We start from the raw sequence: 15,931 nt of genomic DNA on the forward strand, positions 1-15,931 counted from the left end.
AAATAACAAAATTAATAACCAATATTATAAAATAGTACATATTCTTTCTACAACCTTTCGTACGTTCCAAGGCATCCTATAGGCCTGTCTGGTCTTCCTAGATAATCCTAGTTTGTTCATTGAATTCCCAAATGGAAGTAAGGACCTAGTGAGAAATAAACAATGAAAACTTAAAGAAAACTTACATTACAAGACATACTTATGGTCACAGAGGAAGTTAGTGGGCATTCTACTGAGAACAAGAATTACATAAAATAATAGGCTTTTAAAAAATAAAAAAAAAAAAAAACCCTACAAAACACAACTCAAAGGTGGGAGCAACTCCTCTTGAAACCACCATAATCTTGCCTATCTACACTGTTTCAAAATTCAGCAACAATTTAATCATATTGTTTTTCTCATCTATAAAATCTGTAGTACTTTTTTAGTTCTTCTAATTTTTCTGTAATGCTTTTCTTATGTGGATATAAAACAGTGATAAAGGAGCTATACAAAGATTTTAATTCTAATTTTGGTAAAGGCTTGCAAAATTAATGCATCAACAACAAAAACAAGAGCAAGTTAACCCATTATTCATTGATTGATTCTGAGTCTTAATATTAATTCAAATAATGTAATTTTCTAAGACTTACAGATTAAAAGAATAATCTTATTTTTTTACAATCCAGCAAAATAAACCATAAAAATGCAATTATCTGTAGACAAAGCAATATTAATGTGTCATTTAAACCAAACTGAAAGCTGTATTCTTTTTCTTAAATGCTTTTATGTGTAAAACCCATTATTACCAAAACTTATTTCTCCTTATGATTTCATAAACCAAAATTCCAAACATTTTTCTAAGCTCAATCTTCTTTATAAGAAGGTAATTCAAAAACAAATGTAAGTGAAGATTTGAATCAACATTACACTCAGTAGCTTTTCACTGCTGTCAGCTTGGGGCCTTCCTGACACTGCCTAAGTTAGTGCATAAACGTGAATTAGTATTAAAAAAACAGTGAACAAAACTTCCTACATTACACATTCATTCAGACTGGGTATGAACACAGTTATTCATGTTATCCCAATTGATTGTTACTACTCAAATGGGAAAGGAATGGAGACATCAAGCATAGAGAGCTTTAAATAACCCATCTATGGATAACAAAATCAAAAGATTAAACCTCTTCTTGTGGTACACAATGGAGACTAGAAGAATGGTAATAGACACAATGCCATAAAGACACAGCCTTTTCTGGAAGCTCACTAGGATAAGGAATTGCATCAGCTGAAAGTAAATTTTGACAAGGCAGATTTACCTTCCCACCATGAGTTAAATAGCAGGTTGACAGAATTCTCATCAGCTTTTGAAAATGAAAACACAGCAGTTGTCGTAAATAGGAATGTAATTGATAGTAAGAAGACTAAAACGTAATTAAAGTCTCATCTTTTTCTAAGGGAGACCAAAGAAATGAAGGATGACACAGAGCTAACATACATACATGTATGTACATATAAATGTATGTGTGTGCGTACTTTTATGTAGTAAATTTATACATACTTGTACGTAGTAAATTTATGGGATATCTGTTAAACAAGAATTTCAGGACAAATACAGTTAGAAAAAATCCATTCTGAAATATACTATCAAGAAAACGAGCAGGCAAAAATAGATTGAGAAATGAACAAGGCTGAATATAAACAAGGATATTTCTTTCTTCTGTGAATACTTTCAGATATTAGTGGCAGTCATTGTTGGGATAATCATTTTTCTGAATAAGCTGGTAAAGTTTTGGCACATCAATCAGCAACATATTTCAGGCTTTGTAAGCCTGGAGAAGTATTTTCTCTATTTTTGGTTTTGTTCTTTGAGTCCTACAAGCTTCCAATACCGATAATGGCATCAGTCACACAATCCTGATTTCAGAGGGAGAAACTTGCGTAGCTACAGTTGTGAAACCAATCACTAACATCTTCAGGATTGGAATACTACACACATGGATTACGCTTTCCCCAAACATTCGGAATTTATCAGGCTTGTTTGAGACTATTTTTGTAATGCAAAGTTCAGCAAGAACTTTGTGTACCTGGTCCACAACCAAACTCCATGTGGTGAAGTGTAAATATATCAAGAGCACATCTGTGATTCTTGATCACCTTATTTGTCTGACAGCTTCCTGCAGCTTGTTAAGGGCTATTTATGTACAGATGGGACTCTTTTCAAGATGTTTTTTTCTTTTTCTTCCCAAAAGGACCAGTTGTAACAGAGATCAAGTATTAAACATATACCCAGTAATCATATTGATTTCCATAGGGAACTTTTGACGTGCTTATCTACAATTGCTAATCAAAGCACTTATCATTCACAGCAGCATTTTCTTTTTGCTTTGAACACACTTCTAGGACAGATAGCAGTGGATGGCTTGAGGCACTCACTCAGCATAGTCAAAAGTGCTGTATCTAAAATACTACAAACGACTGAACAAAGAGAGGCCACAGTAATTCTAAGAGAAGGCTGAAATAGACCCGTACAGCCTGTAGATGCTACTCATTTTTGACTACTGGCTTCACACGGCAATGACATCTGCTGGAATAAATGCATCTGACCTGGCATCGTCAGCTCAGAATGGATAAGAACTGAACGGTCCAAGCCCCTGGAAGTGAAAAGATATGATACTCAACTATAGGACTACTTGCCTGTATAGAAAAAGCTGAAGCTTTCACAGGCAATCAAAATGATTCTGAACATCTCCTTCACCCCATTAACTTTTGTCCATAGGTCTTTGAATGTACTGAGTCAAATGGGTATATTCAATGGAATGGGCTTGCAGGAGAAACAGTTACAGAAAATTGTATAATGCCATTTTTAGAGGCACTGTCAAATTACATGATGGTTTATGCCTGCTGCCTTAAATCCATTTCTTTCACTATTGCTCATTTGTTTGTGTTTGTCCATCAGGTTTTCTCTTAGTCTTCTGCGCTACTAATATTTCATTTTATTCTTTTTTTTCCTAAGTGGCTCAGTAGAATATCTGGGTTTCCCTGCAAGCTCTAACTGACCAGTGTTGGAATATGTTGCAAATGAACTAGATGAACACAAAAAGGTAGACAACAAGCCTAAGGAAATAAAATTCTAACAGCTTGATATAAATTTGTTCCGTTAAAGAAGTATATATGTAGATTGATAATTTTCAATACAGACTCCTTACCTTCACAAGTTCCTTCTGAGCCCAGATCTGAATTGGTTCCACCTGCTGGGGGGTCTGAGTTTGGATTCCGTATGTGTTCAGAAAAACTTGTAGGCTACAAACAAAACAACAAATTTAACCAAGAATTAGTCTTTGCTTTAGCAGTTATCTTGGCAGTGGAGACATGAGTAGCAGTATGAAGTTCAACATACTTCCTTAAATGCCTTTAGCAAATTTAGCATGTATATCATTCTGAACTTCTTTACTATACACATTCTTAATACAAGTACCTACCGTTGACTTTCTGCTATCAGGGCCACATGAACTACCAAATCATTTTCCAGAGGTCCCTAGGATATAATGAAACACTGCTTATTAGCATTATTGTTAACAAGAAAATTACCTATTTAAACAGTTCATGCACATGGCAGACATTCATTGTCTGGATTGTTTTTCCCTATTGTGTAAATTAAATTAAAGAAAAAAATCTTATAAATCTCAACATGTATTTTGAAGAATTCATTATAAACAAGCTTCAGGTATCCATTTCTGTTGTTTAATTAAAAAAATAAAATAAAAAACTGAGGTAGGAAAAATATTTTGCTTTACACAAAAAATGTACATATACAATCAATATATTTTCAAGTGATAATGATATGATATTTTGATAGACAGTTGTGTTGAGTGAAGTTTGGGTTTGGGTAACTGATAATATCCAATTCAGAGTAACGATTTGACTTCAACACTTTACTCTGAAATAGTTTGATAACAAAGCTACTAAGTTATATTCATCTAATAATATATTTTTATGTATACAATATAACATAAAAGATATATTTAACATGAGATAATAGTATTTCCTTACACTGTTAATAACAAAGATACTTCATTTTTGAAAAAAGTAGTTGTTTTACATCAGTAAGTCATGCAAACCATCAACTCAATGTTCTGGGATCTTGAAACGGCAGCTGACTTTTCTTTTCAATGACAACACACTTAACTAGCTAAAAAGTTGACATATCTGAGATATTCCCTTTCATGTCTTCTGTGGAGTTGGATGACTGCAAAAATCTAAAAGAGCACACACTTTGATACCTTAGGTGTTTGGGTTTTTCTGCCTGCTTTTGTCTAGAAACTAGCATGAAATAAATATTTCCTCCATTAATTGATTATATAAAAATACAGCATTTTCTGGTCATGTTGATGGATAGACTGCTAAAAACACTGGTGTTTCTGCCACAGTGTGATCGAAGATGTTCACAAAGAGACCAGATTCAGAAATCAGTAGTTCAAGTTACTTGTTCCTCCTCAAAATCATGCTATCCATCATTTAGACACATAGCAAGTAAACACAAACCAGTTCTCCACCATAATCAATGTCATACCTTTTTTCAAACAAACAACTCAGTGACAAAAATGAGACATCTCCCTCCAAGACAGCCTGAGATCTAACTTGGGAGCTGTCTTCATGTTAAGGTTCAGCTTAGTTATTACTGCATCTCAAAGACAAACTCAGTCACACTATGTAATCAGCCAAACACAAATCTATATATTCCAAATCTCTTTTGAAGCACGCCCTCCTTTGGTACTGGTGCTAATGCCTCTCGTACACAGATGTATTCCATGACACGGCTCATTTATAGCAGCCAGTAAGTGGTGGTTTGCCATGGGCCATAACTTAGTAAATGCATCTGCTGCACAACTGGCACATCACCAAATCTGGTTATAAGCTGCTATTCCTAAATAAAAGCAAACATTTTTTACTGACTAAGCAAAGGTAAACACTCAGACAGCAATGAATTTCATCTCAGAATTAGACTTACACACATGCTTTTATTGTTTCCTCCTTGTTCTAATTCCATCATGCCAAAACCTGAGATTTATAGAAACGTACCTCGAAGTAAAAGCCTAGATAGAAAGCCCCAGAGCTATGTTCAGATTTATGATGCCCGATTCTTTAAATCTCATTCAAATCTATTTAATCGTGTGTTGGGTTTCATGGACTGATGAACTCAAAAATCATTTATCAGCATCTATTGGAGTTGTTTTCTAAAAGACCCACAGCTCCCATCATCTTTATTTGGGAAGACATGGCTGTGTGGAATTGGTAGACTTCGAAAAATCTAACTGAAATTACTGTAAAACTACAAAAGGGTTGTAATGTTAAATGAAAAGTTACTTTCATTGTCATTTAACATGTACAGGCCTGAAGGATCACAGTAGTTTGTGGTCTGGAAAAGCACAGAAAAATTAACAGTCAAACTACTCATGAAAGCATCACCCTTTTCATTAACAATAACTATACATAGCATTCACTAAATATTAAAAAAAAAAGTGGAAAAGCAGACTCCTAAGTAGTCCATTAGATAAATCTTATTGCTGTTGAAAGTTCCATTTTCTGTTCTGTGTTCTGTTTCATGTTTGTCTACTAACCCCAGGTAAGCCGCAGTTCACACAACATCAATCACTCTCTCCCCAAGACACTGACACAGACCCCCTCCACCCTGGGTTCACCCTTCTGCCTAGCATTTCCTTGTTGGGTAGTGCAGAGCAGGATCTGTTTCAGCTGCGTTCTGCACACTGTGCAAATGATAAATAGACCTGGTGTTTTCAGAAGACAAAAAAAATATGACAGATTAGTTTTCCTCCTCTCCAAAAAAGTCATAGTTTGTAACAAGGTTAAAAACAAAGCAGGTTGAAGTACTGTTCCTGGCACTAGAAGAGAAAGCAGCTCAGTATTGGTCTTCTGCTGCACTCTCACTGGACAGATGCTATCACTATATGCCTTTTGCATGTATTCCCAGGAAATCTCACAAGTATGAAAAAAATCAATCAGTTTTGAACATGTGTGAAAGTGGCATAGTATTCAAATTCAAGAACACTTGTTGAAATGGTACGTATTAGGCTTTCTAAGCATATGGAGCAAGAAGAGGAATCTGGGAATAGAATATAACAAATTTGTAAATAAGCCAAATAATCCACCTTGCTGCTAATAAACTACAACTGAAACAAAACACATCTGCTTCAGAAAGCCTCTAAATGCTGCCTAACAGTTTACAGTCAATGCTACTAACACACCAGACCTTTTTTAATGAAATACAATATGGACATGTGTGTGTCTTAAATTCCAAAACAACATTTAACCATTTTAGAACTGTGTTAACTATGGCAGGCAACTGTGTCAATACAAATGAAAGGTGAGAATGTGCTCATAAATAACATTACCAAATGGATCATCCAACATGATACACCTCTTTAAGCCATCAAAAGTAGGCATGCTGCAATCCTAAACATAATTTACATAGCTGGAAAATCCTAAGATGCCCCAGTCTACACCTACACAGTCATCTTTTCATTTTCTTTTTACATGTTATCTCGTTCTCTGAAAACAGAAGAAATAAGCAGTCTATCATTTCCAGTAGCATAAGTGAAGCCTTCACAAATCATTAAGACTACCATGCAAAACATTATAAGATTATAGTCACTGCACAGAGGACAATAATTTCATTAATTAATTGCAAATCTACACACGTATTTCAAGTTAACCTAGAAGATAAATCAGTTTTACTTGGACAACTTAGTAGCATTATAACCTTTCACTGAATACAAAAAAGACAGCAATAAATCAGCTTTCATATGCTCCAGTAAAACATAACAAAATCAGAAAGTCCTTATCCCCACCTCATAACATTTCTCGTATGTTACTGTAAATCCCTAGTAAAAGAGAGTACCCTTCATTATCTTCTTTCAAGAAAGTAAACGAAGCATGGATGATTCCACCTTTTTTTTTAAACTGGGAGAGATATTTAACATGAAATTAAGCATTACAAAGCAAATTACATGTGCAATGAAAACCTGATTGCCATCACATTTAGAGTGTTTTGAAACAAAATCTAGAAGTAGCAAAAAGAATCTTCTTGCTGCACCTCACTGTTATTTCCCTAAGATGGAACGTACCAAGACCTCTCATTAAAATCAGATAACTAATTCTTGGGGGGGTAATTACAGTAGGAGATAAAACATTTCCTTCTAACTGCAGACTAGGTATTTCAGTGATAACATATGAGACTCTCCTCTTTTTACCAGAAACTGAAAGCAGAGCATTGTGTTCACAGCTGTAATTATACTGATGGTTGAGGTATTAATTCTCCTTTCCAAACCACCTCTGTGGTCCTTCCAACAAACCCCATTTCTGTATGCCTGTTTTTCTATACAAAGAGTGTTCAGAGCTAAAAGGCAAATCTTCCAGTATTGCCTCTTCAGCACAGTAAAACCCTTGTTGACACAAGGATTTAACAGAATTTTGCTTACAGATCCCCATATCGGTAGTCTGTGTTTATTGTGCTTCACAGATAGGTTGTGCTATCTGATCAGCATTCAGAATTCCTCACTGTGTATTATTGATTCCATAAAGATAGCAATAGCCTATTAAACACAGCATTGCTAGCTTAGTGTCTTCTGAAGCAAGTTCAGAAAAGCAAATGAAGAAGCAGCTTGTGTCTGGCCCAACTTACTACCCAGCTGAAATGGGCAGATGCATTTCTTTAGCTCGCTGCTGATGAACTTTTCTGTTATGCATTCAGTAAAGTTAAGTATGATTGAAGTATACAAAGTTATACACTAAGCATAAAAGTTCCAAAAAATGAAAGGATAAAATGTTTAAGGATAAAATGTTTAAGGATAAAATGTTTAAGGATAAAATGTTTAAGGATAAAATGTTTAAGGATAAAATGTTTAAGGATAAAATGTTTCCAACATATTAACAGCTGGTCAAAAAAAACTGGTTTCATTTGTTGAATTTTTTATTGCATATCTGTACTAAACAAATAGAAATAAAATACATTTCAGAATAAATTTGAAGTGAATTTCAATTTCAGAATAATCATTGCATACCCTCAGTATTATTACTTAGTTTCTTTCATTTTCATGTTTAGAGCTAATAGCTACAGCACCGTCACATTAATGACCACACACTCCTGTATAATACGCCTGAGCAGTGACTGTAAAAATTGCAAAATCTTAGCAGTGATTAAAATGCTGCCAGCGTATCAGTGCTGCCAGTATTCAAAAGGCCACACGGAAACACAGGATACCAGGATGTGGCACCTAACATTTCTTTTCTGACTGGAATTAAGATGGATGGTGAACAGAGAAATTTGAAGGGCTAACACTGAGAAATCCAAATTAATTGGAATGAATAGAAAAAGTAGGTTCCATCTCACCTTCTTCCCGGCACATCTTAAAATTCAAAGAAAACATACCTAGTAGTAGTTACTTAAACACATATTTAACTCACCATTTCAGTTGTATCACTTAATGATGATTATTTTTTAGAAAAATACTGTAATGCTAAGCTTATGCTTACCTGATTGGAAAATCTCATACTAACATTCCGCTGCTCTTGTGGAGGGACATAGCGTCCAATAGGGTCAATATCCTTAGGACTCACTAATTTGTCAGCTGAAAGTTAATGATAATAAGGAGGCACATAATCAAGGAGGCACACAAACATTTTATGTAGTCATTTCTGCTGCTATAACCTTTGTTTTAGATCAGTGATATAAACATCAAAAGGACAATTTGCAAAATTATATCAATTTTAAAACTAATGACTCAAGAACCATTCTTGCTACAGCTAATTATGATATTGTAGTATTTAAAAACAACACTTTTCCACAAAAATGATTAAGAAGATTATACAGACATCAGACTCCACAACAGGCAAAAGTCACCAAAAAGCTCTCAAGCCACAGCTATGGAATTATTCTAGAACTTCAAGTTCTAAAGTTAGCTACAAAAAATGTGTTTAGTTTTGTTAGTAAAACAGACAATCGACCTATCTAAAGGTAATCAGAAGACTTGAGTCCTGAAACGGACACTAGTATCCAATATCTCTCAGTATAATATCCCAAGTAGAAAAACAAACAAAAAATAGACAACACCAATCCTAAACTTCCATTATTTTAAGCTTTCTGTAGAAAAGGAGATTAAGCACTCCTATGAAAGTAAGCATATTTTTTTCTGAATGCTACACTACATAAATTAAGACAGCAATTTATAATCTGAAAACATGCCCTGGCTCAGGCCTATGAGCTGATGAGACACTGCAGTGCAAAGAAGACGCAGGGCAGGCACTCCAGCAGGGCAGCTCTGTGAACACACCAGGAAGGACCTGGCACTGCTGGGAGCTGTGCCAGCAGCAACTCTCAGCCGTGAGCTGGACGAGCTAGATGCTGTGAGCCTCAGCCTTCTGCTGGGAGAGTGCAGCTTGGCTCTTGCCAGGAACGGACCTGGCTTCTCTGCTCTGTACTGCTCCTGCAGAGTCACAGTCTGCGCCCAGGTGGTTGCATTTTAAAAAAGCAAAAACTGGATTACAGAAAAAATTATGAAAAAAACACGTAGAGTTTATTAGCATGCTAACACATGAGTTACCAAAGCACACTTGAGAGGAAACAATCATCCAAAACTACGCATGCAATCAGACTTCTTGTGCCGGTTAAAGGTATGAAGGTTACTTAAATTATTTGCAGTACTGGTGATCCAATAAAATTGATTAACCAAATGATGGCGAAGTGACAGCCTCTGCCTCACAGTCCTGAAAAAGCCCAGGGCTGTTCCTAGAATTTTTGTTCCATCTCTACTGTTTTTTACTTCGATTTACACTGCTCAGAAATTTAAATATATGGTCAAAATCATTTCTTATTGAAGACCAGGATAACAATAGAATATTATGAAATTTAACCTAATTTTCAGTATTGATGCTGTTATTTTAAAGAGGATACTAAGTGTATATTCATCATTGTCAGAAATACAAGTTTACAGGAATGCAATTTGGTTTGTACTCTAAAAAAAAATGTCCCTAAAAACACATGACTTATGTATAGGAAGCACTGAATCCATAAAAGAAAGTAAAAGTGTAATAAAAAGCGAAGGAAAGATAATACATAGCCACTCAACTGCATGCATTTTCAATTGCTTAAAACAGCTGAACACCTCACGTCCAGGTATTACTTTCCCTTACTCTAAAATGAAAGTCCTATTTGAAAGCTACACAGCATGCTCACCTACAGAAAAGAAGCAAGCAGGCTGAGCAAATACAAATTAATTGCAGCCCTGAGGCAACATGATTTCTGAAATGGATAGTGAAACAGGGAACAAGTAAAACTGAAGTGTTTGGAGTCAGGTTTCCAATTAATAAGTATCAACTAACAAGCAAAGTAACACACACAAAGACTTTCATCAAGGACAAAGTTTCCACATAGAAAAGGGTGCACCAATTGTAAATTGTGTAAATGGAGTTACTGATATCTGATAGCAATCACAGGTGAACACATCTAGCTTTGTGGGAAAAAAAAAAATCCAATATATATTTACAATGAATTTGAGGAAAAGAAAGAAAATAATATTTGGAGAGAAGGGAGAGGAAGAACAAAAAGTATTGAATATGGTGGAGATAAAATTCAAAAAACAACAAAGGAAACAGTTGTTAGGACAACTACAAAAAAAGCAATACAAGAAAGCTCAGCAGAGGAAAAAATTGATACGAAGGAAATGAAGGTTACAACAGTCAACAGCACAGTCAAAGAGCATTTTGCAAACAGTAAACACAAGGTATTTCACCAGCATCTTTAGGTTTATACTAATACAAATATTAGTATAAGATTAATATTAGCAGAATTACTACAGACATTTAAGAGTTATTTGGCTAAGATAGAGAAGTAAGAGGAAAACATATTTTGTTAAAGAAGAAGTTGCTTGCATTTTGTTTATAGCGCTGGCTGCAATTCATCAATTAATCTAGATGTTCTAAGGATTCAACCAGTGTTCTGTCCCCAATCTTGATTTTTTCAACTCCCCTTCGATCTCCTTCTACGCACTTCACAGAAAAAAAAGTTTAGAGAACTCAGTCTACTGACTGTCAGCAAAATGCTAGGCATGTTCAGCTGAAGTAATGTATCTTTCTCCAAAAAGACATATTAAAATTGCGTTCTGGATTAAGAACTGTTTTTGCATAAGTCCTTTAGCCCTCTCAAGTGAGACCAAGAGTTCATCTGTACAAAAATTCACCACAATGACCTTCAGTGGTTTTCAAAATGCAGTGTCAAGTGATCTTCTAGTCTACTTTAAGAGAAGGATAAAAATAATACACAGTGAAGGAAACTCGTACTTTTATCTGAGACTGTAACCATACAAAATTTAAACATGTTTTGTTTAAAGCAGTAAATAATTTGAACTAAATGCTTCAGCTCACATATAAACATCATTATTTGGTACAACCTGTATAGAAACAGTTAAGCCATGATAAGATACATAAGTTAATGTATTTCTAGGACCCAAGGGAAATGCATGGAGCTGAGCCAGGGGAGGTTCAGGATGGCTGCTAGTAAAAGGTTCTTCATCAGGGGGTGGTCAGACACCAGAACAGGCTGCTCAGGGCAGTGAACACAGCCGAAAGCTGCCAGAGCTCAGAGAAAGTTTGGATAACGCTCTCAGATATAGGGTTTGAGTTTTGGGTGGTCCTGTGTGAAGCCAGGAGCTGAACCTGGGTCCCTTCCAACTTGGAATATTTTATAATTCTATAGTTGTGTATGTTCATGCAGAAGCAAGGAAATAAGAGAAAATGTAAGAAAAAGAAATAGAGAAACCTATCTTGTTAAAAAGATTTTTTATATCCTATAATATAATCCATGAACTTCACAGCATGCTACATGCAGCATAAAAATTCAACATGAAGAATAAAAAGCAGTTTTTGCCTACCAAATACATGCCAAAGCAGATGACACACATGCTATCCATGCTGCCCAGAATCTATTCAAAACTCAAGCCAGCATGTTCAATCAGATTAGAAAAAAAACATTAACAAATAAATATCCTTCACTTATAACAAATCAAAACCTAATAGAATTTCTTCAGCCTCTCACCTAGGAGTTTTGCAATGATATAAACTGCTTGTCCCCACAAGAAAAACCTTCCATCGCGTCCATTGTTACTAGGAAATCGTTTCTGACTGCCAGGGTTCTTCTTTTCCAGTTCAACAAAATCAGCTGGCACATAGTAATATTTGGGTACAACAGGACATCCTATGGAGTTATAAAATAAATACATTTAGTAAATAAATTCCATTTTCATTGTTATTTGATTGTATTTCCCTAGTACAGCTCAAGTGTTAACCTGATAGCTATCTGATTGAGCAGAAAGATTGTTGTCACTCATCATTTTCTCTCAAACCTCAGAGATAGAGTAAATTAATTTATTTTTCACCAAACACAACTACTTCCCAGAATACACATTCCATCTCTATTGCATAAAATTTTTTCACAGAAACCAAAATGCAGTATGGATAAGAATCCAGAATCAAAAGAAATGAAAGCCATATTAGAGTGAAACGCTTGAGATTTTCTCCTTGCATTTAACAGCCATCTTGGTACAAGACAACTATTTGAAATTAAAACCTTGACTAGGAGTAGTCAAATATTAAATAAAAACCATAATTTTCTGCAAGTGCACAATACAAAGTTTAAAACAGCAGTTTGATTTTGAAATGAAATAAAAGGAAGTAACTTCTTCATTTGAAACTAGCGTATCTTGTAACTATAATTACGTCACAAGTATTATGATCTACTTGTATGATGATCTACTTTTATTTCAAATTCTTTAGGTGGACAGAATAAGGAGTTTAGAAACAATTACAAATGACTAAGTAATATAAAGCAATCACAGTAATGGGATTACTGCAAAAATAAGTTTCAACTTAATATTGCTTTAATTTGGAATGTATTTAGATAAAGAACAGGTGATAAAATTAAGACGCAGTTTCTGACTATCTGCTTACATTAAAACCACTAATTGCTTGCAAGAAGCCATGAAAAACTGAGAAGTGAGAGCAATTTATTAGAAGTAGAATATTCAAATAAGTGAAGCATCAAAGTACACATCGAAATTTTAAGACAAGGCATTAATGACGAAATTCTACAAGAACAACTACTAAACTAATTTTGAATCCATCAAACTTCATACACTAATTAATCAGAAAAAAAGCAAATATCAGTAAAATCAAAAAGTTTTCTATGTATGGAATATAGAATCACAGAATTGCTAAGGTTGGAGAAGACCTGTAAGATCAAAATACTGTGCTTGTGTAACAGTACAACAGATGTCAAGAACAGGTGAGTAAAGACACTGAGTTTTAAAACTGGACTGCCAGAATATTGAAGCTTATTTTGCTTTCCGACTATTTTTGCCCCCAGTCAAACTTGTGGTCTTTTTCATTTTTGAAAATGAATTTTGGACAGATTTCCCTGTAGGCTGTCAAAAAACTTGTTGCCACCTCCATCAAAATTCTGAAGCATACAATTTAAGAGAATTTTTATTAATTTTAAAATGTCACCAGTTTCACTGCTCTAAGCTAGGAAGTATTTCCTGTGCATACACTTAATTATTTGTTACGTTTTGGAAAGTTGTGTCAACAAATTATTCAAATAATTCCCATCTGTACCCAGATGGAACACTGAAAATATGTGACTGTGAGTAGTTACAATTTTCATGCAGCCTTAAGATAAACTTTATAAAAAAAAAATCAAACACAAGGAAATGACGAATGAATGACTTTGTACAGTGTAAATCTTGTCCCTATTTCTGTATCATTTTGACAGCATCGAGTTATTCTTATTTTCACGCTTTTATGATGCAATATGTCTACATGGAATAGATTATTTTAATACTAGTATTTTACAAGAAACATAATGTTATTATTTCCCTTTCATTCTGACTGCAATACTCAGTAACGTCAGTAATTTTACGATAAAATGAAAAATAAAACAAAACAGTGATTCGAAAGAACAATTGTCAAATAATACCTTCAGATGTATGCTGAAGCACAGGATCCAGAAGATCCTGATATTCTTTGACTTGTGCAAGATTTCCTCTAAACACTCCTATAAAACAAACACAAATTAAAAAAAGCAAAACTGTAATTCATTTAATGGAAGAAATAACTTCTGTGAACTTAACGTTTGCAGAAGAAAAATACAGTGTTTATTTTTCAGCAGCACAGTGCCAACACACTAAATAGTTCATGAAAAAGTAGAAGAATAAACTCTAACTGCATATTTACTGTTCCAGCTAATTACTGCAGAGATCATGAATCAGCCATTGTTTTATTAACTTAAACTGAAATCAATGTCAAGTTGCAGCACATAGCAGAGCTCTGAACTTACAGAGGACATAAAACAGACTAGAACACAGACACCCTGCACACCTAGCTCTAAGTAACTTCCTTAATTACTGCAGAAAGATGAAGCAGAGCTTGAGTGCCAGGCTGGTTTAAATAATAAGAACAGGGTTTCAAGCTTATCTAAAAATGAGTTGCCTAAAACTCTCAAGAAATAAGTAAAAAATAAATTTGAAGAAGTAAATGGAAAAACTCCCCTCAGAAGATTATTAGATGGAATCTTCACATTGAAAGTTACATAGATATCATATCTTAATATGACAGAGGTTCAGAACAGCTGACATGCCTTGAGATGTTGAATAGAATGGTCAACTCTTTATGATGATGCCTCTGGGGAGGAAATGATAACTTTGGGAATACTAGCATCCTAAATATTTTTCTAGTTGAACTTAATTATCTCAAAATTAGTCTGATGAATATTGTTACAACAAGTGTTCAGTTCATCCCCAGTCCTTACATGAAAAGTTGTATCAAAAATAGCATACGCGTTTCTGTTCAAAGATAAAGTTTCATCCTAGAAAGTACCATAATCCTCCAGATTCAAATAGACGTGTAAAAAAGCTTTCAGAACTGCTATTCAAATATGTATTAGCCAAAAAAACAATCATACTGGTTTATTTAGTTCCATCTTTCCCCACAGCTGTGAATGCATATCTGCTATCTACAGAATCCTAAACAATCTCCTTTTAAGAAAAATACCAAAGGGAAATTAGTACTACAGCAGTCTTTTTGTATTCATAGGTGTGAACTCGGAAAGGCAAAGATAAGATAAAAGAAAACCACCAACAACTAACTCAGTCACTGAAAACAAACATGCCAGAACACCTTATTATAAAGAGTTCCATTATTTCAGCAATTTAAGTCCCTCTGTATGCACTTCAAATTTTACATGAACGAAGCTTCTGGGTTTGGATGTACATGCACAAACTCCACTAACATTTGTTGTATTTGATGAAATTGTGATACAGGGATAAAAACTAAATAAAAAGAATTAAAAGAACAGTATTTGCAAGATATGCACTTAGTAATTTTTCCTTATGAAACAAAATAAAACCCCTTTGCTACCTTTAGGTACAGATAATTATATTTTTTGTTCTTCTTAAAAATGCAAAAGAGCAGCATGAAGTGTCAACGCCTTTCTCCTGGGTTTTGAGCTTCACTACTTTTGAAAAATGTGACACATTCCTTCAGAAAAAAATCAGTTGTGGAACTTACTACGTGTTCAAATAAAACATCTGAAGCTGTGGGTGAGCACACATACACTCAGCAGGTAGCCTCTCACCATCTTCATGTGAAAACTATTTCACACACCAAAGGGAATACAGAAGCTAGAAAACCCAGCCAGATTCTCATCCATTCATAAAGCTGAAAACAAATGATGGCTTTATGATGGCTGAAATCCGTACTCAGTTGTTTAGTCGGACATTCCTTCCACGTCAGCTCTAGCTTCCATCCTGAAATCATCCTGTGGATGTTTCTGCTATATCTCCTAACAACAAGACAAGGTCTCTTGGCAGTTGTATTTTTTTCCTTT

At 34.6% G+C, this 15,931-nt stretch overlaps 1 protein-coding gene across 1 annotated transcript in view; it reads right to left on the reverse strand.

The window, feature by feature from the left end:
* LOC104913011 (phosphorylase b kinase regulatory subunit beta-like) overlaps positions 1–15,931 on the reverse strand; it is a 28,418-nt gene that overhangs the window by 9,197 nt on the left and 3,290 nt on the right. The window contains exons 2-6 of the mRNA XM_031555396.1: positions 14,024–14,101; positions 12,089–12,247; positions 8,533–8,627; positions 3,462–3,517; positions 3,189–3,282 (exon numbers count right to left, since the gene is read on the reverse strand). Coding sequence (XP_031411256.1) covers positions 3,189–3,282; positions 3,462–3,517; positions 8,533–8,627; positions 12,089–12,247; positions 14,024–14,101 — 482 coding nt within the window. The remainder of the gene's footprint in view (positions 1–3,188; positions 3,283–3,461; positions 3,518–8,532; positions 8,628–12,088; positions 12,248–14,023; positions 14,102–15,931) is intronic.

The sequence above is a fragment of the Meleagris gallopavo genome, chromosome 13, assembly GCF_000146605.3.
Source record: "Meleagris gallopavo isolate NT-WF06-2002-E0010 breed Aviagen turkey brand Nicholas breeding stock chromosome 13, Turkey_5.1, whole genome shotgun sequence".
In the NCBI taxonomy this organism is placed as follows: Eukaryota; Metazoa; Chordata; class Aves; order Galliformes; family Phasianidae; genus Meleagris; species Meleagris gallopavo.